The sequence below is a fragment of the Vanellus vanellus genome (genome assembly GCF_965231255.1).
Source record: "Vanellus vanellus genome assembly, chromosome: 14".
Lineage (NCBI taxonomy): Eukaryota > Metazoa > Chordata > Aves > Charadriiformes > Charadriidae > Vanellus > Vanellus vanellus.
The window spans coordinates 12,367,338-12,393,312 of NC_138919.1; the positions used below are offsets into that span (position 1 = coordinate 12,367,338).

General features: G+C 42.1%; 2 protein-coding genes across 3 annotated transcripts in view; one reads left to right on the top strand and one right to left on the bottom strand.

Annotated features, from left to right (window-relative positions):
* Positions 1-207: 207 nt before the first annotated feature.
* LCMT1 (leucine carboxyl methyltransferase 1) lies at positions 208-20,590 on the bottom strand (the record flags this gene model as incomplete). The annotated part of the gene is made up of 11 exons (XM_082490814.1): positions 208-577; positions 2,269-2,366; positions 4,426-4,517; positions 4,932-5,033; positions 5,802-5,922; positions 7,794-7,896; positions 16,087-16,148; positions 16,803-16,879; positions 18,466-18,587; positions 19,196-19,287; positions 20,493-20,590. 11 exons carry the CDS (start codon positions 20,588-20,590, stop codon positions 555-557), a joined length of 990 nt encoding a protein of 329 aa, XP_082346940.1. The 3' UTR covers positions 208-554.
* Positions 20,591-21,102: 512 nt separating this feature from the next.
* Positions 21,103-25,975, top strand: part of ARHGAP17 (Rho GTPase activating protein 17) — a 48,373-nt gene continuing 43,500 nt past the window's right edge. For both annotated transcript variants that reach the window (XM_082490370.1, XM_082490371.1), the window contains exon 1: positions 21,103-21,234. In XM_082490370.1, the coding sequence (XP_082346496.1) occupies positions 21,182-21,234 (53 nt within the window). In that variant the 5' untranslated portion in view covers positions 21,103-21,181. The remainder of the gene's footprint in view (positions 21,235-25,975) is intronic.

Below are 25,975 nucleotides of genomic sequence, written 5' to 3' on the forward strand. Positions count from 1 at the left end.
AATGGTAAAAGCCAGGAAAAAGCTAACATGGTGACACTTCATAAGAGTTAACCTAAACAGAATGAAAATTAACAAGTTTTAACCTTCCCGATCAGCCGTGCACAGTGCAGAGACATCCAATAACGCAGCTCACCGGCACTGATTTTCCAGCTTCCTGTCACAAATACATTTTACACATCCACAAAAAGACAAAAGAGGAAAACCATATAATCCAAGAACACTTTACTTTCAGTTTTAAACTAAGGAAGGCAAGCTTTTAAACAGGAATTACTGACATCTTATGGAAGTCCGTCGTTATATATCTGGGAATGGGAGGCGAGTCTTGCCTCATAACAATTGCTCCCAGTGGGCAAAAAAGGATTCATTAAAACTACCGAAGCCCCACAAGGACAGTTGACATCAGTAGCACCCATCGCTTCCTGCACTGGCGCCGCTTACACAGATGCACAGACTGAAGTTGGCACATGCAAAGTCCCATCATTTCTGTGATCTCGTCTCAAGTAGAAGGCAGTCGCTGCGGCTTCTGGGCCCACGGCTTCCCTCCAGTAAATACATTAGAACGTGATGTTTGCAAGACCTATTTGAAAAGAAAAGGGGATGGGGGTGAGAAACAAGCATTTATTCTTGTACTACCCGTATTTCACTACCATTAGGACAGTTAGACACAGGAAGAAGGAAGCTTTGAGATTTTTTTTTTTAAACTTAAAGGATTTAGTGGCAGGAAATTAGGAAACAAGTCGATCTATACTTTTTTAACCATTTTTTGATTGCAATGCAACAATTAATTTGAATAGCCAATCTGAAGGAGTACTGAAGTTATCCACAGCAGAAGGAACAGCACAGAGGCTGCTGCTGAACTAAGGGTCTACCCAGGAAATTAAAAACAGACAGGTGGGGAAAGTACTGTTAATGGGGGTAGCAAATTCACTCTGGATAAAGAAAACCTGCTTTATATTAAGGCATATCCATGCATTATACATTTGATTATCTCCTTTAGGATTTTGTCTTTTTTTACTCCTAAGATGCTGCGTCACTTAACCTCAGTACCCAAAATTGTCCTAAATACTTCTCTAATCACAGCAAAGAGTAACGCTGGAGATCCCAGGAATACAGGCTACTATGAACAGGGGAACTTTTTGGCCTTAGCTTCTTTAGAAGTAAATTCTGTATTACACTTATCACTTTTTAGCCGTAAGAAATCAAATGGAAAAATGTGCATTTCTGCAGCTCAAAACTGTCGACGTTGTAGGATTCAGGCCAGCAGACACCACAAGGTAGCAGCTCTGTCACAGCAGCAGCAACAGGGTATTGAAGGTCTTGCTTTACTACCTATATCGGATGCTTTGCTACGCAGTCTGGCTGAAATATACGCACAACTTGATTCACATCTGCTAAGGCAGAGCAAATAAAATCTATTCTTGAATAGTGCTTTGTCAGGAGCAAGGGAAGGGCAGAGAAGGGAGGGAAAAGATAAACTGGCAGCCAGAGAAGTTTTCTGGAAAGACTAAAGTTCCTGAAATTGCAGACAGAAAAAGAGATAAACTGTGTCTGCAACAGAGCTGTCTTTCTAATTTGGACAAATAATGGCTGTAGTCATCCATCCTTCACCCAAACCACAATTCTTTTGATTTTATTATTTCTTAAGCAGCAGCAACATACATAATGCTACATAAAGCATAAATCAAGTCTCTCTGTTTCAAAGAAATTCCAGTCTAGGAGAGACAGAATTTTAAGAACAAAGGGAACATTTAAAAGAGTTAACTTCAGAGGGAATTTTTTCCCCCAGGAAAAAGCAGTGTGGAAAACTTAAGTCTCAGATGGATGTAAATGGGGACAGTGCAGAAGACCGGGCTAAGTAATATAAATTTATTTTTATGTTTATGTTGTCAGGACACTGCAATTTTATATACTGCGTGCCCATATGGCACTTCACGTGCACGGGATTTGTAAACCATTCAATTAGCACTGATAGTATAAAGCAGGCAGTTATTTAAAGTAGCCCATACGGCATCTTTCGGTGTAAAAATCCTAACTCCCCTGTACTGGACAAGGTTCCTGTTGGGCAATTCAGATGCCTATACAAAAGGTTGTTGAGAAACAGTCACAAGACACCACCAGGGAGGTGTTCACAGCCTCAACAATGACAGAGAAGCAGACCCCACTCCCGCGACAGGAGACTTCTATCATATGTCTGGTAGATATAGTTCCAGTCTTTCTACATAAGATTTCAATGGGAATGGTCACCTCCTAGATGTTAGAGAACATTACCCAGATTACTGCTGTCCTTTGAAGCCCAGCAGATGCAGTAGTGCTGCATTAGTTGTTCAAACAGTTCCTTTTCATCTAGGAATTCAAGTCCTTCTATTCTGTAGGAATAAAATAAAAATGGTGATTCAAGCTGGAGACTTAGTACAGTTTTTAACATACTCTTCTTCACTCCTTAGGAGTGAAAAGTATAGCCAATAAGGCAGTTACCTTTCTAGTAAATTAATACAGGTATTTGTCCATAATGAAGATACCACCACTACTCCTAGCCTTTGTTGTCAATGTGGGTCACACAAGTGACCCACAAGATGTTTTCAACTTCTCATACCTGGAATTTCATGTTCCGGGACTAATCTGTGTAACTTCTCACAAATACCAGTATTTCTCTTCTAACCCTTTTTACTGCATGCATCTCTTCTTGGTGGATTTCAGTAGACACAACAGTACAGCCTGAAGGAAGTACAGCTGGAAGGAGATTTATCTTTATCAAAGCGAACATTTGAAGACAGTATTTTCTCCAGACAATCACAAGTCCATATTATGTCTTGGAAGAGTGATGGGTACACCAGTGCAGCTTCTAACAACTCTCCCACATGAGCTCATGATGAAACACAAACCAAATGGTACATATAACAACTGAGCATTTTTTTTTCCTAAAATGGTTCCTACCTAGGATTCTTAAAGTAAGATCATTGAATATCTTCCACCAAACAAATGGGAGACTTTTCCTAAGCTGTGCTTGCTTTACAAAGTTTAACCTGGCACATTCCTCTCCCTCACTCTAGATTACCTGAATGTAATAAACAAAAAAATAAACACCTGAGTGTTTATTTTCCATGCTAAGTGTTTGGAAGGGCTGCTACTGAGGACCAGAAGAGGCTGAGGGGTAAAAGTTCCTAAATACACTCACAGATGTGCAAGTGCTGCAGAAGAACGCTTTTGTAAAGATTTTTACAAATAGAAAGCATTATTTTCCCCATTAATACTGAAGGACAGAGTTTACGTAACCTATTTCTTGGCATTTGGAATAAGTGGAAGGAGCTGAACAGACCTAAGGTAGTAAAAAATGCTGCAAAAAAAGTACACGCTACGTCTCTCCACAAGTGCCATATGGTGCAATCACACAGTCATCGTTCCTATTTAAACAACCTATGATTTTCAGTCTCACCTGTTCAGTTCCATGGTTTGAGAAATCCCCATATGTGAATACTTATTTTGACCAGTGTAACTTGTTCAGCTAATTCAAACTAGAGTTACTGAATGACTCATAGCAATTCGCACTTATATACTTAAGGAGTTACTCATTAAAAACAGTTTCCCCCTTTTTAGCTTTTCTTTAATACGAAAACTTTAACAAAATCCATGCAGACTAGCGACTGTTACAACAACCTTTAGTTATACCCTCTATATACTAAGCTCTGTCTACAGACCCAGCAGTCTAGCCCACGGAGCTGGTACGAATGGAAGATGCATCCATCTGTTGAGAGCTGGTCACACCACGCTGTTGGGCACACCTCTCCTCTCTCTCCCTCTTTACTTGCATAGTACAATAGGCCATAGCACGAAATTACTGCCCTGCCTTGGCTCACTACCTAAATACGCTGCCAAGGAAGGAGGGAGGGAAGATCAGGACTGGACATTTTCCACCCACTTGTAGTAAAAGAGCAAATGGATAAGTAATCTTACTAGGCCTACAAAACTGGAGCAAACAGCTGGATGTCATCTCCCTTGGGGACATGAAAAGTGGCTGCCTGTTCTGAGCGTATTTTAGGACTCCTTTCCACTCATCTAGTGTTGTGGAGGATGGATGTCCACAAGAAACATCTTAGGTACTGTAAAAACTCAACACAGCATTTCTGTAGCATCTTTTATCTGCACATTTCTGTCATGAGATGCTTTGTATCGCACCCAAATAAGTCATCACCACTACCAGTCTACTTCTGGCAGCAATAACCCTCGGGATCATTAATGTTGCTCCAGGCATTGTCCTTAAGGCTCTGCAGAGATTCGCACTCAGACACATTCTGTCTACCTAGCTAGCATCTGCACACAGCCTCCTCTCTGTTATACTCGGGGATCCCATACTACATATTGACGTGAACTACCTTGGAAATGGCATCTGAAGACGACTTTTGGCCGCAAGCAAGCTATCAGTAATACCTTTTGACATCAGCCTGTGGCAAAAAGCTGTACACTTTCATCATATCAATGGCATGTGCCGTTTCCCAGCCATTTAACAGCAATCGTTCCTTCTGTAAAATAAACAAGCAGCACAGTTTTCAGAGGACTCGAGGAAAAATACCAGAGAACAGTTTTTCCCCCTAAGGATTTTGTAGGCCATCTGCTTGACCTGTTCTTTGAAGAGCACTTATACCCTTTTCTAAGCACCTGCTAACCTCTGCGCAGAGAGGACGGTGGGCTAGAGGGAGCTGTGCTGACCTACTGAAGTTTTTGTGCAAAACTAACTGGTATCGAGCAACCATGGCATTGGTAACAGGGAACCACTGTAACATGGATAGGAAAGGGTTTCAGTAGGTAGCAGCTGCCCCATCCCAAACCTGTTTTGGTCACTGTTTGAGCCTTACAGTGCACACACAGAGGCAGAACTTGCAGACAGATTAATTAAGTTTGATATTAAACACACCCAAAGCCCTGTGCCCCTTTACCTGAGAGTCTAAGGATCTGCAGACTTCCACTCCAGCCAGGTTACACTGTCGTCTCTGCAAGTTCTCAATCATGATCTGTCCAAACCTGTCCGTCATATTCACCTCAGGTAGAGAATGAGACAAAAGTGTTCTCCCTTCCGAAAAGAATGTAATCGCAGTGAAAAGCAGTAACTTGGTTAAACTCTCAAATTGTCTATGTCATAAAATGTACAGGCTAACATTAAAGTTTCACAAATTCTTATGCCAGGTGTCATTTCCCACTGCCACATCCTCCTCAGCTACCTCACATTGACAAGTTGAGTGCCAGTTTAACAGTGACAATGCCTTTGCAGACACTGGGCACTGAAACTGACTCTGCTTTAAGTTGTCAGCAGCTTGGCTCAGCTCTCCGGCAGTGATTTACAGCTTGGAAGATCTTGTTAATAAATCCTGGAGGCACCTAGTTCCCCCAAGGCAGCGTTTTATTTCCATACAGAGAAGCTAAGTTCACGCTGATGTGATTTTTGCTCCACTTTGTCAGAGAACACAGAGAGGTAATTATGTAATGTTATACACTCATATTCAACATTCAGCAGCATTTCTTTTTCCCGTCTTATCTAAACCAATATTATACGGTTTTCTCCATATATGGATTAAGCCTCAGTTCTTTTGGTTCAATACAGTCCAGCAATTGTCTTTCAGAATTGCTATATATTCTTTACAATGAGCTAACAGATCTACCAAGTAAAACACATTACTGAAGAAATTCAGCAGAAATTCCTATCTATACAAAAGGATATGGCCCACTCTTATTTTACAAGCAGAACTCCCACTTTTGAGAGCAATTTTTATGACAATAATGCAGGTCTAAAAATGCCATTTTTGTTTTACCTGCTCGTAATTTATAAACATCGCCACTGGAAAAGTGCTTGCTGCCCACTTTAAAAGATTTGCAGATTGCTGCGGTGTCATGTAAACCAGTACACACTCCGCTACCAGAAGCGTTGGCAAACTTTAAAACAAGAAAAAAACAAACAAGAGAACTCTTTCTAGCAAAATAACAAGAAAAATCTACAAAGAATTATTAGCAAGCAAGTAATTTCATGTCCCCAAAAATTCTTAAAAGACCTATAGTTTTTATGAACTAGACATTTAAGACTGAATGAAATCACTTCATCAAGTTGACTAGAACTGGGTTTTCTGGCAGTCAACAGGGGACTCCCATGGTTACAAAACAGAGATATTAGGAAACAATCTCCCCTAAGTCAGCCATACTATGAACACAGAAGAATGCGTATTCTGCTAGTCTTCTCTGAACTGTGATAGCATAAACTGAAGCGCATATTAAAATTCATTTTGCAGAAGAATTGTGCTCTATATACACAATCCACACTCTTTTAGAGACCAGCAAAATTAGGAACAAAATACAAATTGAAAGAAAATGTTTTATCTTTAAAAAAAGTTCTAAGACCTTTAACTAGACAAATTTGTTCAATATCTGTAGAATAAACTTCGCGTTATTATCTAACAAAATGCAATCTATAGTTTGCACATTGCCTCTTCCCCCTCCATCCACAAAAACCCAAGAATAGACATCTACACAAGTAATTTTCCTTAGAATTATGGAGTTTTCTTTTAATTGCTAGAATGAACAGGAAAACGAGAAGTCACTAGAAGCAGGAGAAATTCCACAAGGAGCAGCAATGTAGGCAAGCAAGGCAAGATTTCAGAAGATGGAAGTGTAAAGATTTAAATGGCAATTTGATGCATTCTGCTTACCCATATGCTCTCTCCCACCCAGCCAGATAGCCGCTATTTATATATCTTATATTTGAAAGGTATGTCCATCATCCGCTCTGAAAACTTAAATCCTGCCCCCTCCAGAAGCCTAACACTTGAACAATAAAATCCCAGATATTCGCTCCCAGAATTAAGTTCTCAAAGGACTCCATGGTAATCACTTTATCAAAAGGTCTAGGGAACAACAGGGGTTTTAAGTAGAGGCAATAGAAAAGAATTACAAAGATAAAACTCCGAAATAATTTCCCATTGACAGAACTATCCTTCATTTTACCAGCTAAGCTCCCAGAAATCTTGACTCGTATAGCCATTACAATAGGGGTGAAAGATGTTCACTGATATAGGTGCTGCCCAGTCAGCATCAAAACTAAATGCAACTGAACCAACTCTTAAAAAAAGCAATTTATGACATTTTGATACATCTCTAGTTTAGATTCCCCTTGAATAACTTCCAATTCTATTAACTAAATTTCAACCCAATTCAAGCAAGGGGTAACTCTTTTAGAAATTTTTAAATTCATGAAGTAGAGAAAGAAAACTTGCATGAGCTCTGAGGCAGAAAATGGCTGCTGCGGGAACCCATCCCCTCCAGGGCAAGGGATGGGGACAGAAAGCGAGAAGGAATTACAGCTGCCTGTCCTGCAACAAGAGCTTTAACTTCTGCGAAAGGATCATATACTCTGAAGAGAACGCATCACCAGAAACACAATCACAGAAAGCCAAACTTCATTCCCCTCAGCGTTTTAAGAAGAAGCAGCAAATAGTTCTGTAATGTTTGATCTTCTCAGGAAGGATGAAAAGGCAGTTTGCAGAATAGGCTATGCAAGGAACAATCTTGCTTCAGACTTGGAACTACCAAGCAGTCACGGCAATGCCAGCCTGCTCGGCTCAGTGAGGCTGCATGAGGTGTCTGAACAATTCCTTCTGCTCAAAGGGCTCGGGAAAAGGTAACCATGGAAATAGCATAATGAGCACGGGATGCAGATACTGTATGCCCAAGCCTGACTTTACTCTCACCAGTAGGCTTCCACAAGCCCTCATCAAAAAAAAAAAAAAAAAAAAAAAATTAAAAATAAATCTTACTGTGTATCCAGGTTATGTTTCTTTAGCTTTTCCTCCAGATCTGATGAGAAACGGAGATCTGCTCCTACTAAGGAATATCGACTGGAGTCTAGGCTGTGAGAGTCTGCAAGTTTAAAATTGAGAGACTAATGGTTACAAATAAGAGGGATGCTGAAACTATAAATTAAAAAAAGACATGGGAACATATGAATTTTAAGTCAAAGTTTGTTCTGTCATACCTAACCATTAACAGCAAAATCTTCTTTTTAAAACATTCATTTTCCTTATACCTGATTGTTGTGGTTTACAGGTGGTGATACATTAGCATCAGACTCTGCAACAAGCCTAATCTTTCACTCTGCAGCCACTCTAATGCAGATAGGTTATCCTATCCGTTACCATGGTTTCAAGGAATGCAGAGAGAAGAAAAAATGCAAAGATTAAAGGCAAGGGTGTTTCTCTTTTGTTTTGAGTCCTTTTAGACGACCCAACGTATGTACATAAGGAAGTACATTAAAAAAATCACTTTCTGAAAAACTAATTTAAAAGTAAAAATGCTCCAACTATTAACGATAGATATAACTATATAAATTAACAATAGATATAGCCATGTAATATATATGGGTATCAGACACAGATTTAGGGGCCAAAAAAAGTTACCACTTAGCTTTTTCTTATGATCTAGCAACGGTATTTAAGCGTGGAATCAAATTAGAAAAGGTATTCTAAAAAACAAATATTCATCCTGGGATACAACATGCAGCAAGCTCCTGTAAATACTTTCCAACATGAAGGAGGAACTAATACTAAAGTCAAAAGACACTCTGCCATACTAGCAAAACTGTAAGGAAGCCAGCAGCAACATGAGCATCTTGCTATCAATAATTCTGACAACCAGTTGCAATCAATTCAGCTAGATGAGCCCAGTCCCCATAGACAGCATTTTACAAGTGCAGTAGCAAACCCACTGAAAGATGTAAAGTTCTGTGGGAACCTATCAGATTGCTCTTTCGCACTTCAGCTTTCCTAGAATGAAGTCATTAGGACAGAACAGCACAAAATTTTCCACTCTTACCATATGAGCGCAACAGAGCAAGCAGTAAAATATGTAAGATAAACAGTGAAAAAAAAGCCCAGAGTGAGAGTTTAAAGTGGTCTCGTAATGGCCAGTCAATATCTGTCTGCAGCAGCGAGCTCTGGCACAGCTCCATTTGGGATCCTGCTGAAGACAGACACAGCTCCTGAATGGTAAAATGGGAGCAAATGTTAAGAGCTAGGTGAAGAAAGAGAAGCCAAGTGGCTGAAGAGACAGGATGAAAGGGGTTTTCCACTTCAGGAGAGGGGGGGAAAAAAAAGGCCATTTATTAAGTTAAGCAGTGCTTCAAACATTCTGGAATATGTACCTCCATTTAGTTTTCAAGTGACCAACTGTTTGAAAATGGCACTAGCAAGTGCCAATAGCTGTCTTCCCAGCAACATTTCTGAACAGATACAGAAACCAGAACAGTTCATGCACAGAGTTACAGGGGAAAAAAAGAAAAAAAAAAAGAAAAAAAAAAAAAAAGTTGTGCGGCAAATGATTCAACATTTTGAGTCAAGGCTTTTTTCCATGTGCATGTTCTGTAATAGCTTTACTACTTCCCACACCCTTCTATTTAAGTTATTATATCAAGGCCACGATAATGGCATCAAGAAAAGCCACACAAAAAAACCCCACCACACACAGGAAAGTATTTATATAGCCATCAGTTTGCTGTCCGGAGATACAGCACAGTAAGCGTCAGTCACCACAATTAGTATGAAATTAATGCAATCTTCTTGTCCAGCTTCATTGACTTGGACATACTGGTATGTTAATTATAACCAGAAATAAACTACAAAAGTCTTTTAAGTGATCCAGTAACGGAAGCAGCACAAAAACTTCAGACGTGGAAGTAAACGTCTCTTGCTTGCATCACGTCGATTCAAGCATTTTTACCACTGAAGAGCAAGAAAGAGTAAAACCTCTCAAACTTTAGGTTAGAGAACTGTCCTTCAAAATGGTTCAAGTTTCAGCAATCAAAACTACTGATGTGGGTTGTAATAAGCCTGTATAGACATGAACAAACCCCACAGAATTTCTGTTATGCCTTCACACGGTGGGAGAGGGGATGGCCAAAGGAAGCAACCCGGCGATCCTCAGTGCAGCCCAGCACGGTCGGGTTTGGAAACGCGGGTTGTCGACTAATGAAAATAAACAGCCGTATAGCCATAGCCTGCTTAGTCCCAGTTATCTACTGGAAAAAAAACCCAAACACCATACTAGAACAGGTTTCTTTAAGGGTGATTTGGCTGAGTGGAAATATTCTTTAAACCTTAAAGCCAAGAATACTTAATGCCTTAATACAGGACTCCTTGCAGCAGAAACTTTTAAAAGGCCAAGAAAGCTGATGAGGAATGGATTGTCTCCTCTCTTCAAAAGCCTTTTACTCCAAATGCAATCACTTTACTTCCATTTCCAGTATCTGGGCTGTCTGGTTCTCCTTCTTTGGTCCATTCAAACAGAATGTACTTGCTCCTCCACACATTTTCCTGCCAACTTCCCTCGACTCTCCATTGATGGTTGTTGGCAAACACAACCACAGATAGTACCGAGGCAAAGCTGCACACACATTACACACAAGCTGATACAATTGCTAAAAATTGTACGTTCTAAACCAATCTGAAAGTACCTCATTAAGTATCTCCATAATTCATATATTTCAACATTTACGATCAATACTTTCATTTTGAAGGAAATCTTAGGGAAAAATATGAAATTTACACTAGTCAATTTTAAAATGCAAGAGAGGCAAAAGGAAAAACAAAAAAAAAAGGAAGAGAAAAGAGTTTAAGCTAAGCCTCTTCCAAACTTTCTTGTAAGATTTGCTGCTAGCTCCCACCTTTGGCCTATACATGGCATTAAAAAATCATTTTATATCTAAGTCAAAGGGATGAAGAGATCATACTTAACTAGGCAAACAACTTCAAGATTTTAAAATCAGACTGACAACTGTACCATCACCCCACACTTAGATAAGAGACACCTACTGCAAGGCAATGGCAGCTGATGACAGCTGGAATTGCCGTTGTTCCCATTCTGGAGGTAAAAGTTGAAGTACAGCCATAAACACCCCAGAAAGTAACGTGCTGCTAGTTCGTGGTCTGGCATCAATTTCTACTTTATTGCAGAGTTTGATGCTCTCAGTATGAAAATTTGCAAATATGCTGCTGCCCTGACCAAACAGTGTTGGTGCAAAGCTATTTTAGAATACCTGCCTATCGACAGAGCAGCTGAAAAAGAAAAAGCAAGTTTCAGCTTGGTAGCAGAGCCACATGGTCTCCACTGATTTCTTCGTACGAACAAGAAGTTTCTTTTCACTGAATTAACTTGTTTTGGTGTTTAAAAAACCCTACTTTTTTTCCTCACTGTAATCTCACTCTTCCGAAAGTGTCTCCCACCGTGACCTCCCCGCAGACAAGAGCCCTGCCCGCTCCATCAGATCTCTGCCACTGCCAGGAGCGCTGCTGCCATCCCTTCCCTTCTCTTCCCTTCCCTTCCCTCCTGGGCGGGCCAGAGAACACCACCCACGCTGCACTGACACGCAAGCCAGCGCCACAAGAACCAGGCACAAAGAAACGCAGTTCAAGAATGGGAAAGGCTTCCCAGTTCCATGATCCCACTGGACACACACACAGTCTGCTGGAGAAGAAACTGCCCCCAGAAACCAAAATACTTAATCTGAAAGGGTTTACTTTCTATGATTAACTTATTGTTGTCTTGCTTATAAGCAACACTCTCACCATTCAAATAAATAGGGCCACCTTGTTGCGACTCAGGACAGCTGTCCTAATGCTGGCATAGCCGGCAACGTTTGGTGGCTTCATCCACTGCAAATCCCATATTCCAAGCACTAATTCCCATGCAGAGGCCAGTATTTCATGTTGTTTTTTAGCGAATTTGTTTAGTCACGATGTCCTTTTCTACAGCACGGAGCTACCTTTCGGTTTTCTTTGCGATGCTCACGCTCAGTTACGTACAGATTTTCTCTCTCGTACTTGTCTGAAATGAAGATTTGAGAAATACCAGACACAGATTTCATTTGAGAAATAGAAGGGAGGGGTGAGGGAAGGAGAGACAGAAGATGACCCCCACACTCCAGCCCACCCCACCCACCCAACGCAGACTCTCTCAGCCTAGCTGCACGCTTCTGTTATCCATGCGTAATGCAACAGAGAACATTTTGCTCTGATCATACCACTTGTATGCGTATTTTCCATGACTTTTGGCATAGAAGAAAAAACACAAGTGGTTCGAATTTAGACATCATTACAGTAACTGAATGGTAGCAGGAGTTGCTTATATTTGCCTTTTGACCTCACTGCAATAAATTTTTTCTTCACAGAAACATTCTACCAGCACGTAAACGCTCCGTTTTATGGCAGCCCTCAGGCACTCACCCGCCACCTTAATCCGTCTGCTGAAGCAGCACTATCGAATCGCAGGCGCACAAAGCGCAGTGTTTCCTCTGCTACAAGAATTCAGAGTTTTCTTTTCTTACTCTCTTCTCAGATTAATAGAACAATTTCCCGGAGGTTTTTTGAGAGACAGCATGCAGGATACTATTGACTCAAACGGATTTTATTAGGATTTTCATCCTAAGGTATCTTCGGCAGCTTTACAAACAACCAGCCCATACAACTTATTCTGCCAGCTCAAAGGCATGACATAGTATCCGTCTTGCTCAGGTTGTTTAACTACAACATCAGAACAGGGTTTGTGTCAAAACACAAAGACGTTTAGTTTGTCTTGCAAGCGCAGGATCATTCCCAACGCAAGGCACGCAAATCACCAAGACAGCAACACTCCCGATGTCTGCGTTGGGACACGAGTAAGGTTGGAAACGTAGGGAGAAAGAAGTTAAAACAACCAACTCCCAAAGTTGGACTAGACAGGGCTAGAAAGTGTATGAGCGGCACTGAAAGGTAATAGTTCACTGAAGCGCAATTTGCACTCGCAAAGTAGCAAAGGTGGAGGACTAACTTCTCAACTCCAGCAACTGCATCATAAACCAGATAGCGCCACTGAACTTTGAAAACAATTTAACCTGATATTGCCACAGCAATGTCAAGTTACTGCACAAATTCACTGCTTCTCCCTGGAGATCCAACATTCCCTAGGAAACGACAAAGCTGTTCAATGACAAGTGTCATCTTGCTGCATTCAAGGGCAGAGGCCACAAATATCTGTACTCGAATCACAAGCCATGCTGTCATTGCTTTGTCTAAAGGGCAAGGAGAAAGCAGATGTTGCCCTGAAGCCAATAAAGTTGTCTATTAGCACTAGCTTCATGAAACGACAACGTTTAGTGTGAGAAGAAAAGCAGCAAGAGAACAAGAATCATGTCAATGGGTATTACAACAACTGAAAAATCACATTCCAAAACATCTAAACAAATTATTCCTGGTAACATAAGACAGCAGCGTGGAACTGATCGGGGGGTCAGACGATGGGACAGGACGTTAACAACCTCCCACTCCAAGATTCTGAAATCCTAGTCCTTAACCCCACCCTGAAAACCACAAAAATGAGCAACATTTCCCTACCTGGAAATGCTGCTTCATTATGCCCCACTACAATCCCTATGACAGGTGGTATTCCCAGAACATTGCATTAGTCTAACAGCTGCATCAGGTCAGACCAAAGGAACCCCAGTATGGTATCCTGCCTCTCTCAGATGCCAACAGCAGCTACCTAGGGAAAAGACAAAGAGAGGGAAAATACGTACTACTAATGCTGGGATCTACATTGTTTCTATATTTTTCCTAAGAATGCTTAAATTTGATTTGGATTTCTGGACCATTACTGAGCCAATGCTTTAATATATCTATATATTATAATATGCAGATCTTGTACGCAGGCAGCAATAATCAGCCAGAAGCCTCTCATTTACATGTGAGGCACAAACCACTTTTTCTACCCATGTGCATCACTTTACCACTCTGAAGAGTTTGGACTTGCCAACAAGCTGCCACCTACTAGTCACTCTTTTTCCAATCATTTCTTAGTGTTGAACAACAATATATCCTTAAGCACAGATCTCCATCTCCCTCCATAATGAAAATTAACAACACGTGCCTGTCCTCCACCCCCAGTTCTTTATCCATATCCATATTCCTTCCCCCCACAACAACTGTGCAATTCCTTTGGCAAACTTTGGTAAGGGACGCTGTCAAAATACATTTTTTAAGTTCAAGCACTACATTAATTGGATGTCCTTTTCCAATATATCTGTTGACCCCTATAGAGAACTCCAATAGGTTTGTGAGGCATAACTTACCTTTACAAAAGCCATGCTGACTCTTTCTCAACACATTACATTATTCCTGTGTTCCACTAAGTCTGTCTATTGGAGTTTCTACTAATTTGTCCAGTAGAGACATCAGTCCTACTGGCTTGTAGTTCCCTGGATTTCTCCTGGAGCCCATTTGAGTCACAGCCGCCACCTTCCAGTTCTCAGGTACTACGACAGTTTTAAAATGAGAGGGTATACACCAGTTAGTAGCTGAGCGAATTCATTGTCAAGGTCCTTTAGATCTGTAATAAATCTGATAATTCATCTGACTTTGACTTGTCTACTTAGTCCACAGCCTCTTCTAGTGGCAATTCCACATGAAGCAGTGCTATTAATATGTCCTTAAATCAGAGTTCCCACCTGGATTTCACTCAAACTGACCCGTGGTTATTCAGTGCCTGTTCAAACTGGGATTCCACAACAGACTTCCACCATCTCCAAATACCTGGACATTATGCTACATTCCAAAGAGCTCAGTGTAGCAGAGCCTACATCAGCTGGTTTACAGTAAAATGGATACTCTAAAGTATTTAAAACGCAGCACGTAGAAAAAACAAGAGAAACAGCTTTAGAGAAATAAGCCACCCCAATACATTCAAACAGTGCTATATTAAATGCTGTTGAGTGCTGTGACTTGCTAATTAGTAGCTTTTGATTACAATACACCAGCTATTTTGCTGTAGTAGATGTATCTACAGCTGTTCAGTAACACAAATACTATCAAACCCTTCTGACTGACTTTGTATTAATGCCTTAACAGTGCCTATGCAGCATATATCACTGTATAGAAGATATATGTTATAAGAAGGTCTCCCAGCTAGAACACAGTGGTACTTAGGAGCCCTCCTCTGAGATGGGGCACTGGGCGTTCATCTTTTGAGACCTGAATATACAATGAAGAATTCTGCCGTTCAGATGACATCTAAAAAGTTGAAAAGTTAAGACTCCTCTAATATGCAGCAACAAAATGCGCATAATATACGTAAATACGGACAATCAAATCAGCGTGTGGCAGTACTCTGATGCAAGTTCTAAAGCACTACAAGAGCCTTGAGGTGAAGCACCTACACCTGGCCATCAGCAGCACGGGCACACCGTCTCACTCTTTGTACTCTTCCTCACTCTTTGAAGGTCCCTTTCAAGCCCTCCAGAGCCTTAGCTAGACTTGTGCTTATTAAAAGAGCACCTATACATGTAATCACACCAGGGAACACAAAACTGCTAGCTCTGTTATAGGATCACATCTGCTAACGCAAATTAGTCGGTATCATAGATGCAGATAATTACTGTTCCTCCTAAAGGGTCCAAAGCAGCTACTATAGTGCAGTATCTGCTATTTGAGCACCAAAAACATTACTCAATCCAAGTTTTTTTTCCACAAGTAAAGAGGTTTCCAAATTAGTCCTGACACAAATATAACAAGGCTGAGACAGTACAACCATACGACACCACCTAAATCTAATATCCTCTTAATACTAAAACGTAACAAGTGTCACTGGCTCCTGAGAATGGACTTTGCAGGCTTTATTTCTTCTGTGAAGATTCTGGTAAATGTGAAGACTTGTGCTCTTAACGAGACAGTAAGAAGACAGAGGAAAGCACTCAATAGCTATTTTAATCCAGTATACATGACTATCAGTAGCATTTTTCCTTTTCTGTGACAGAAAAGAAAACATAATTTAAGCTACATACGAGAGAAAGAAAAAAACCCAACAACTTTCTGGCAGAATAAAACCACTTCAAGAGAAGACGTTTCTAACATGACACAGAACAAATGGGCAGGAGTCTGTAAGAGAAGAAAAAAGCCTCTTTTTCCTCCCAATTCTCTGTCCAAACAGCATTTCAAACATTAAAAGCCTGCCCACATAGCAGAACAAAATGATCAGAAAAGTTTTAAAAGTGCTGCAGTACATTGCTGACTTATTTTTAATATGACTCACCTATTAGAAGAGAGTCCCCTGAATGGGATTCCATAATTGGTTTTGACAGGGGAGGTTTTGATCTGTGGGAAGAAGGAAGAAGCATCTCTGAGTAGTTAAGCTTGTTTAACAGTGTGCTTACAATTTTCTTTTCTTTTTTAACATATATATGTGACTGTGCTACAAACAGATAAGAGAATACCTCTGCCCTCTACTGGAAATAAAAACGTTTGCAAGTTAGACTTATAACTAAGTTGAGTTTTATACCCAAAGACTTGGGTTTGAAGTAATCTTTCAAGAAAAACACAGACACGCTCTTCAAGTATCCTCCATAAGCCTTAATGTATTCATTCAAACACAATATTCGTGTATAGTAGCAGCTATCCTACCTCTCTAACTGAACATGCAAGTCTGGGAATTTATTACTGTCTTCAATAGTAAGAGAAGACGACTCAGTCGCTTCTAACCATCATAAGGCTTCCCCTGCCCATTATATTTTACATAATTAAGAATAAAGCCTACTTGCCTCCCTAAAGCTTCCACATATCAACTTCTCCAATTTGAAACAGTGGCTGCAGTCACATGCATGACTTGCCTGCCTAATGAAACCTTTATTCTAAATCCTAGCACATGAAGAGTTTCTCAGAAGAGAGATGAAATAATTGTAGCTTTCAATTCATGACATTTTGCCGAATTACATTCAGTTTCACATAGCTAAACATAAGCGTTATACTTACTTAATATTATGTATTTTTCTTGCAACTATCATTGGAAAATCCACTTCAAAATATTTTCTAGGGAGAAGATTTTCATCCTGAGAATTGGAGTAAGACTCTAGAATTAGGGACATTCAGGTTTCACATGCACATGACAAGAAGATATAACCTTAAGTCCTAAACAGTTTTGTTTTAGTTTACACTGGCATTTGTAACAGTAGTATAACTTAATTGTCCCACAGCTTAAAAAATACACCAAAACAACAAAACCAGTTGAAAGATATTAGAATGTCCTCTAAGCATTAAGGAAATAATTTAATATTTTATGCAATGCAGCAATCCTAGACACTAGATCACCAAAATATATATATTCCAACAATATATTATCAGGATCTAGAAGCGCATAGCAACAGGAAACTATTACAACATTTACCATGCATCTTCAGTATATTATTCTAGAAAAAGAATCAGGAACATTTAGCAGAGGTTAAGAGAGAAAGTGACCACATTCCACAATTTGTCCTCAAACCGACAGCCAGACTACAAGCGCATCTGTATTCATCTACTACAAAAAAGGGGAAAACCTCTTCATTTCACGTCGTCACTACTTGACACCCTGATAGATAAGCTGAACCAAGTTATTCTCTATGCAGCCATCCTTTTGTGATGGATATGTACTGCTAGTTCTAGCTTGTCAACCTCATGAATTTCTGAACAGTGGATTAAATCAGTAGTCAGAACACTGAAGTACTCGGTTAACTGGGTCCCATCTTCTATACATTAATTGTACCGTGCCTGCTCTTTATAATGAGACAGAATTGGAATTACAAGCTTTTAAAATCAGTGTTACAGGAATGTTAATAAAAATGTGTATTGGCGCAGTTTTCATAGGAATGTAGGTAAAAAAAAAAGCTTCACATCTCAGGAATGTAGGTAAAAAAAAAGCTTCACATCTCAGAAGAAATTCATTACTTCAGCGGTGGACTTGGCAGTGGATGGTTAACGGTTGGACTCGATGATCTTAAAGGTCTTCTCCAACCTAAAGAATTCTATGAATTGTGACCAAGCGAAACGTGACTGACCTCCTTGGGCTTTCTTCCAGAAACCAAACTTACAAATTTACACATTACATAAGTGCTAATGAGAAGACAAGACGACTTAGGGGTGTGTTCACTCAGAATGGTACTATCATATAGTATCTGAATAATTGTGAATGACATACATGCATACACAAAGACATATATATTTACATATATAAACTCACATTTATGTAAATAATTCAGAACCATGTAAATAGAACCTGTACAATCCTGTACTTCGGTACCTTATTCCTATTTTAATAAAGAATAAAAAAAGTGAAATCTTGAGGCTTACAGCAGACAGCAAAATGTGGAGTTCAAGCTCTGTTCCTGAAAGCCCGCTAGAGGTCAGCTTCGTGTCACACGCTTTTTGGTAAAAGCCAGTGAAAACAGCAGCCCTTCCCAAGCACTGAGGTTTAAAGGTACCTAAACTAATTGTAAGCAAGCCGAGAACGGAGGCAGACCAGCCAGGGCAGTCAGTCTCGCTGTACGCCTCTGCCTTGTACTACAGAATGCAGCACCAATAAGCCCTCACAGCAGAGTGCTTCAAACGTCCACACAAATCTTTGTCTTCAGCCGAGTTCGTTACTCTCAGCTATCATTACCTTTAATCTCCAGAACAGGGTATCCATGCCAGCACCAAGATTAACAATTTGACAGTTGCATTCTGTCTTCTTTAGAAAAGCTTGAATCAGATAACTGACTCCATGAACGCGAGCATAATAGCCTGTTAACAAAAAAAAAAGTTTGTTTTAAATGTTATTTTTGTGTAATACCTGTTGTTTAACACTCAGTAAGATTTTTAAGTAGTCTACTTAAAAAATGGTGTTTCTTAGGAAGAATAATGCGTTCTTTTTAAGATACCTAAGGGCTTTGGGGGTTGTTTTTATTACTAATGAAATCTGATGCACTGATAAAACAGGATTCCTTGGGTAAATAAAAGTTTTAGTCAAGTTTCACCTAAAACTGAGCAGAATAATTCCAGCTGGTGCGCACACTTTTGCAAAGACCAGAGCAGACATCAGAGCATACATACCCTGCTGTCTCGGGTCAAATCTGCATTTCTGATTGCTTTGTAGAGATTGCTGCACGCTGAGACACACAGAGACATTCCATTCAGAATACAGAAAGCAAAGGATAAGAGTTTTGATTTAAAGAGTAAAATTTAAAAGATCAACTACAGTATGGAATTATCACTGTGAAAACTTTCTCATTCTTTTACATTATTTCCTACACTCCATAATACCCAGTATATAAAGGTTTTGCCAGGTGCTCTTCAAGATCAGATAAGAACAGATTCGCACTGCTATCATTCAAGTTTACATGGTAACCCACCTCTATTGATTTCGGGTGCTTTTCTCTCTTTGGCTTGTCTCACAAAATACTGGATGTAAGGGTCCTTCCAGTAGCCAACACTTACAGCAAACCTGTCCAGTGGAGGAAAGAAAAAAAAAAAAAAAAAGAGAGAGAATTATGAAATAAGGCCACCAAAATTTACTCTAAAAGATACACAGACTGAAAAGGTCACCCTCTGACCTGGGTGTGTACACGCAGACGTGGTTTAAAAAACCTGTTGAATGAGCAGAACTACTTCAATTAAGAAGTTAAAGAAAGTCTACTGAAAGACATTGATTCTTGCCATCTTTTTAGTGGCTATACACTATTTGATGAATTTCCGCAAGCAAGGACCCTAATCTCAAATATTTCCTCCTTGAGGACCCAGCAAATACAGGAACTACTTGTCTAAAGCTCCTCAGACCACACACAAAGCATGCCTTACTTCTATACGTCATTATACTATGAGCTGTTTGCACTTATCCCAGAGCATCTACATATCACTTTAACACAGACAACAGTGCTATTCTATTCTAATAGAATTTCCTAGTTTTACAATCAATTTGAAAAAGTTAACTCTCAAAAACAAACCCAACAACTTGCTTCTACAGCAATAACAAAGGATATAACAAAAAGCCGGCAATAACAGAAGTTAAATGCATGCCTACGCACACCAGGGCATAAAACCTTCTCACCCTCCCAGCACCCATCCTCCAGAGAAGGTTAAGTGAAGAATTCTGGAAAATAGCAAGATTTTTTTTTTTCCTGACACATCAAACATCACTGAAATTCCACAGCCCCACTGTAAGTATAACTCTAACTATCACTGTTTTATAAACAAACTCTAAGTTGACAATTAGGCAGGTGTTTAATAAGAGAACCGGGAACAATTATGGCAAAGCTGAGGACTAAAGCAGTCGGTCCAGAGGAAACGCACCTGCGGAGCAAACACCCGCCCTGTCAAAGGGGGGCTCTGACCATGTTTTGAAGTTTATTCACCGCCGTACAGCTTATCTCGCTACACACTGCACAGCGCTTGTGCGTTCCCCGGGCCTGCCCGCCCCTCCAGCCGCTCGGCCCCGGGGCGAACAAAGGACACCGGCCCCACCGGCCACGGCAGCACCCAGGAAAAGAAGAGGCTCTCACCTCTCTCCTCCCGCCCGGTTTTCCGGGCGCTGGCCCGTGCTTCGCCACCGCCCCACCGGCCCTCACCCCCATCAGCACCGCGGCCCGGTGCAATAGGACGTCGGAGGGGTCCGGCCCACCCCGCCTCTCCCCCCGCGCCAAGCACCGGTACCGTTTGCAAACGGACGCATCCTCACACGTGCCCCGCACCGCCTCGTCCGCCTCGTCGAGGCCGGCGGCGGCGAGAGGGTCGCGGGCAGCGGCCGCCATGGAGCGCGCGAGGCTCGGCCGCCCGCCGCTGCCGCCACCGCCCCTGCGACCCAGCCCCCGCCGCCCCTCATTGGGCAGCCTCCGCAGGGCGGCCCGCCGGAGATCGGCGGCGATTGGCCTACGGCCTCGTCCATTCCCACAGCGCCCAATGAGAGAGCGCAGGCTGCACCACCCCGCCCAGGAAATGGCGGCTGTACCGCAAGGGGAGCCGGGAGTAGTAGTCTTAGGGGAGGTTCGGCGGAGGTTCGGTGTAGGACGGGGGTGGGTCCCGGGGCTGACCCGCTACGGGAGGGGCGTCTCCCGCGCACCGAGCCCGCCCCAGCAGCACTCGGTGCTCCTCTCCCTGTGGAGCCCTGGCATCCGTGCCCCGGGGGACGGGGCAGCCGGAAACCCGGATGTCCCGCCCCTCCCTGCGACCTGGCTGTTTCCCCGTGGGCACGTGATGGTGTGGGCGGGGCCGGAAGTGGTGGTGGGTTCCGGTGTGGGCGGGGCCGCTGGCGCCGCCGCGAGCAGGGAGGAGGCGGGAGGCCGGGCCGGGGCGGCGGCGGAGCAGCGGGTGCCCGGCGGGAGGCCGGGGGAACGGCCGCCGCCATGAAGAAGCAGTTCAACCGGATGAAGCAGCTGGCCAACCAGACCGTCGGCAGGTGGGTGGCGTCGGTGGGACCGGGGTCCCGCGGCTGTGGGCCTTGCTGGGCCGGGGTTGGGGCGGCGGCTTCGCTCCGCTTTTCCCCGCCGCCGCCGGGGAGCGGGCGGAGGCCATCCGCAATCTCGGCAGCGGGCCCCGTGGGGCTTGGCACGGCGGGGCTTCCCGCGCCCGTCCTGAGCGGGGCCTTTTGGGGAAGAAAAACTTCTGTCAGCTCAGAAAGAAACTGGCGGGACGGGGAGGGGAGGGGGCAGGAGCCTTTGTTGCTCGAAAACTTAAAAAAAAAAAAAAAAAAAAAAAAAGGCAACGAGAAGGTTCTGGTCCTCGGTTTTCCAGTCGGGAGTGGGGAGAGGGCCCGTGGTGCCCGGGCGGGTGTCTGCCCCGGCCCACGGTGTGGGTCCGTCGATGTCCGCTGGCCCCGCCGCCTCCCTCCTGCCCCTCCGTGCGCGCTGTCACCTCCGAGATGCGCTCACGCGGAGCCCGTGGGGGATCAGCCGAAACACGGCGTCCTGCGCAGCAGGGCCGGGGACACACGGCTGTGCGGGTGGCGGCCGGGGGTTGTGTCGGGTTTCAGGCTGCGAGGAGGGAAAGCAAAGGTCTCTTGGGGCTGGGGGGAGTGTCAGCGCTGGGGTCAGGGGAGGCCGAGGAGGGGGGTTCCTCAGAGGGTGGCTTTGGCCCCCCAGAGCTATTTGCATTGTGAGCTTCCTGTCTGGGCTTTTGTTACTTTCGTTTCCTTTCTTACTGTGTTAACATTAAGTTATTTGATCTGTTTCTCACCCCCTTTCACACTTAAGAAGTCTTCAGAGAGTGTATCCTTTGTTATTTTTGTTAAAAGTAAGTCATGGAGGTCTTGTAGGTATGATTGCCATCGGTTTCCAGATGTCGGAGTCTTGGAAGGTCTTTAGCCTGATTCTGCGGAAACAAATCTGTGCACAAACACAGGAGTGTCTGCCTGCAGCACTTCCATGTGCTGTAAACGCAAATGTAACTTTACTGCGTTTCTAGTGGAGTTCTATTTTTTTTTCCCCCAGAAACTCCTTTCTGCTTTTGGTGAAAACTTAATCTGAAACTGTGTACTTATACTGAAAGTATAAACTTTCATGTTATCTGAGTTTATACTTTCATGGCCTCCACACCAATAACTCACTTAATATGTTTATTTTCTTTGAGACCTATGTACATATAAAACAGGTCAAGTGTGTCAGCTAATAATGGCTAAGTAGTAGATTTTTAATAGGGTATTTGTTTTGCTATAAAAGAATGTGTGACTCCCAAACCAATCTTATGTCCTTTCTTTCTCATTTCATATAAATTCATGGAGTGTTTTCTTTTTTTTTTTTTTTTTATTGTCAGAGTGATTATTGGCATTCCCTTTTTGCACGTGTTGGGCCCACAGCTCCAAATCCCAAGTGGAATTTCAAGTAATCTGTGTTGTACCGAGTAGGATAAAAAGCTCGGGCTGCTTTATACTTCAAGGGGAAAATCAGAATTAAATCTGGAGAGCTGTTTAGAGTTGTGTATGGGTTGGGAGGTTTGTAATGACCTTTGACTAAATGCAGCTGAAGCTCAGTGGAAGCTGTGGCTATCGGTTGTTTCACGACGGAGGTTCTCAGGGTGTGGCATGGTTATTGCTCATACTTCTTTGCCAGGTAGTCTGCTGGTGCCTTCGCAGCCTGGCTCTGGAATAGTGAAGTTTTCAAGTTTCATTGAAATACAGACCTGTAATTGTTTTTCTTTTAAAAACTTTTTGAAATAGCACTGATTCATTTGTTTTTATAAGCTTAATATTAATAGCTTGTTTAAATTAAATTCTGTTTCTCTCTTTCCTGTTTTAGTCGGTATTAAATATAAGCACATCCTTCTTGGTTCTATCTTTGCTTATAGATTTTTTAATAATAAAGTCTGTTAAGTTAGTTGTATGGATTCTTTACTCAAGAACATGCAAACTTTTCTTTGAATAGAGGTGTAAAAGACTCTGGAGTGTGTGGGTAGTCATAAAGTTTTGACCAGTGCTTGTTGCCTTTTTCTCACACAAATTACATCCTCATGTTTGTAAGTGCTTTGAATGAACCAAATTCATCCTTCCAGGAGTTGGTGTATGTAGCCTGGTTAGCACAAGCTGGTACTTAACTCCTTTGTCACTGACCATGGCGTTTGTGGCTTTCCAAGAAAGAAAATCTTTAACGAAAAATGCTTATGTAATTGAAATAATTTTCATCACTGTAAATCTGCATTAATTCTAATGAAACTCAGGAAATTTAGGCGCAATTTGGGGGTGGAAGGGGAAGAAACAAAACTTGGGAGGTTTGTGTTGACTTTTGCTATGTATGGTCACCTGTACGCATAGGAGCTATAACAGTGGAAACTCAGTGAAGCTATTTTTATGTTTCCCAGGGTGCAGTGTGTTCATGTGCACAACCAAACACTGTTTTACCTCAAACCTGTTTCTTTACCTTTTTTGGTCCATCATCGCAGTGCTTTTATCTGACTTTCAGGATACCCTGTCATCTGTAAAGAGGTTGAAATCAATCATTTGTGTTAGATGTTCACTTAGATAGAAACAGCATTTTAAATAGTAACTGCTTTTGAGGCCTGTAGAAGCTGACAGTCCAGTGAAAACTTTGATTTGATAGAGTCAGAGAGAATTTCTGGAAATGCTTCTGCATCTCTGCTCTTCCAGTCGAGGAGGCGAGAGGGATGTCTCAGCCCTGCAACACTGAATCGAGAAATCAAGCATGATTAGACCAGTCTAAGGAGAAATGGTTCACTTTACAGTTTTAATAATGGTTAACTTGAAAAACATTTTGTTCCAAGTGGTATCAAACGTGCTATTAAAATTAATTGGTGACTATTTAATATTACTAGCCTCCTTACATTTCATGTACTAGCCAAGCATTTAGGTAGTCACTAGGGCCTTTTTTCATTTCCCAAAGTAAAATCACTTAGTGAAACATTTGTGACTGGTTTCACTTGCAAATATCAGGGCTGAGGTTTTCAAATTTCGGGCAGTGCTGCCTTCTGTGGTTTTGATAAGCACTGTAGAACTCGTGGGAGGTGCGGCAGTCATCATTCAGTAGGATCTTGCAGGCAATATTAGCAGAGGCAAGTGTTTCTGGCACTGGGTACCAGAAACCAGGAGTAAAGCATTTCAATTTTGTAACACTGAAGAAAAAAGTAAATTAAATAATAATAATTTAAAAGTTGCAGTGTGCTTCCCGTCTGGTACTGTTGCAGCTTGCTGCTTTCTGAGGTGGGTTTATATTGGGTGGATGTAACTCATTAGCCTTTTACGCTTGGACAGAATGAGACAAATCCCGTGTCAAAATGACTCTTCTGGTTATGTAAATATCTTGAGGAGGTTCAGCGTTCAGTATTTCAAGACCCCATACACTGTTGGGAGATCTAGCTGGTGAATAAGCGACTCCACAGGAGAAGCAGTATTTGGAGGGGCAGTTTGGGCATCTGTGCTGAGGGGTCACATCCCCCCGCATCTCTGCTGGCTCACCTGTGGTGCTCGGGGACATTGTGTGGACTGCCTATGCCCATTGACCTTCTCTGGGACATCTACCTTTAGGTGTAACCTACTGATCTTTAACTGTCTGTTGCTTTCTGCGCTGTTGTATTAGCAAGGGGTATCTTCTACTGCTTTTCTTTCATTCTGAGATTATTTTTTTTTTTTTCACCCTGATTGAGAGGTGGGGAGAACAGGCATGTTATCCTGAGGTCGGCAAACCTTGGTTATGCATCAGTGATGGGTCTTTACCATGGTTTTGTTCTCTTCAATGAAGGGACGTTTAACTCTAAAATAGCTGGGGATTTATCCTGTTCAGCTTGCCATAGGTACGAATTATAGTGTCTTTTTTTACAGCCTGCTTCCAAAGGCTGGCATCCTTGGCCTTGTACCATGAATATGTGACTTAGGATCAGAGAAGTAACTCTTTCAAGTGAAAAATAAGAAAAGATGGGCAAGAGCTTCATTAAAGCAGAGGAATGGCATTTATGGGAGGCCTGTGAGTCTGCATGGATAGTATTATATAGAATTATGAAATATATGTAGGAAACTAATTAAAGAGAGGATTAGCTGAGGGGAACAGGATTCCACTATAATTAATAGATGTGTTAAATATTTTGCAGCAATTATCTTGGGGATGTTGTTGGATGCCTTAAGACAAGAATTCAGTCTGCCACTGAGTATTTGTGTGTGACAGATTTGTTCTGTGTTGCAGGTGTGCAAGCAGGCATTTCTACTCAGGGGGACAACTCAAACTCTGGTTAACCTATAAAGTAAAATATCAACTATTTGTCTATCAAAACCTGGAGGGAAGGGAGAAATGAAACAATATGTTTTGCCTTTTAGTGGAAACTGGCAGTTTAAGCACTGGTCCCTGTAGTTTTGTGGCTGCTTCAGAGAGACTGTCCAAGTCTGGGCCAGGCGACTGAGGCAACCTCTCGTTGGGAGGCGACATCAGAACTTTCTCAGGGCAGTCTTGGCTGGAGTAATGAACTGTGAATCTCGGTGTGTGCTGGTTCTCATGTCATCATGAAGGATCTTGCATCTAGTCAGAGAGAATTCACAAGAAGCAGGGCTGGGGCATGCAGGGGAGCAGAGGCATGGCTTACCAGGAAATCATTAGTTCCACATGAGCTGAATTAATGCATCAGAAGAAACTGGCATCTTGACCGTGACAGATACACAGCTAGTCAGACAAAATAACCAGCTCAAATCTGACTTTTATTTTGAG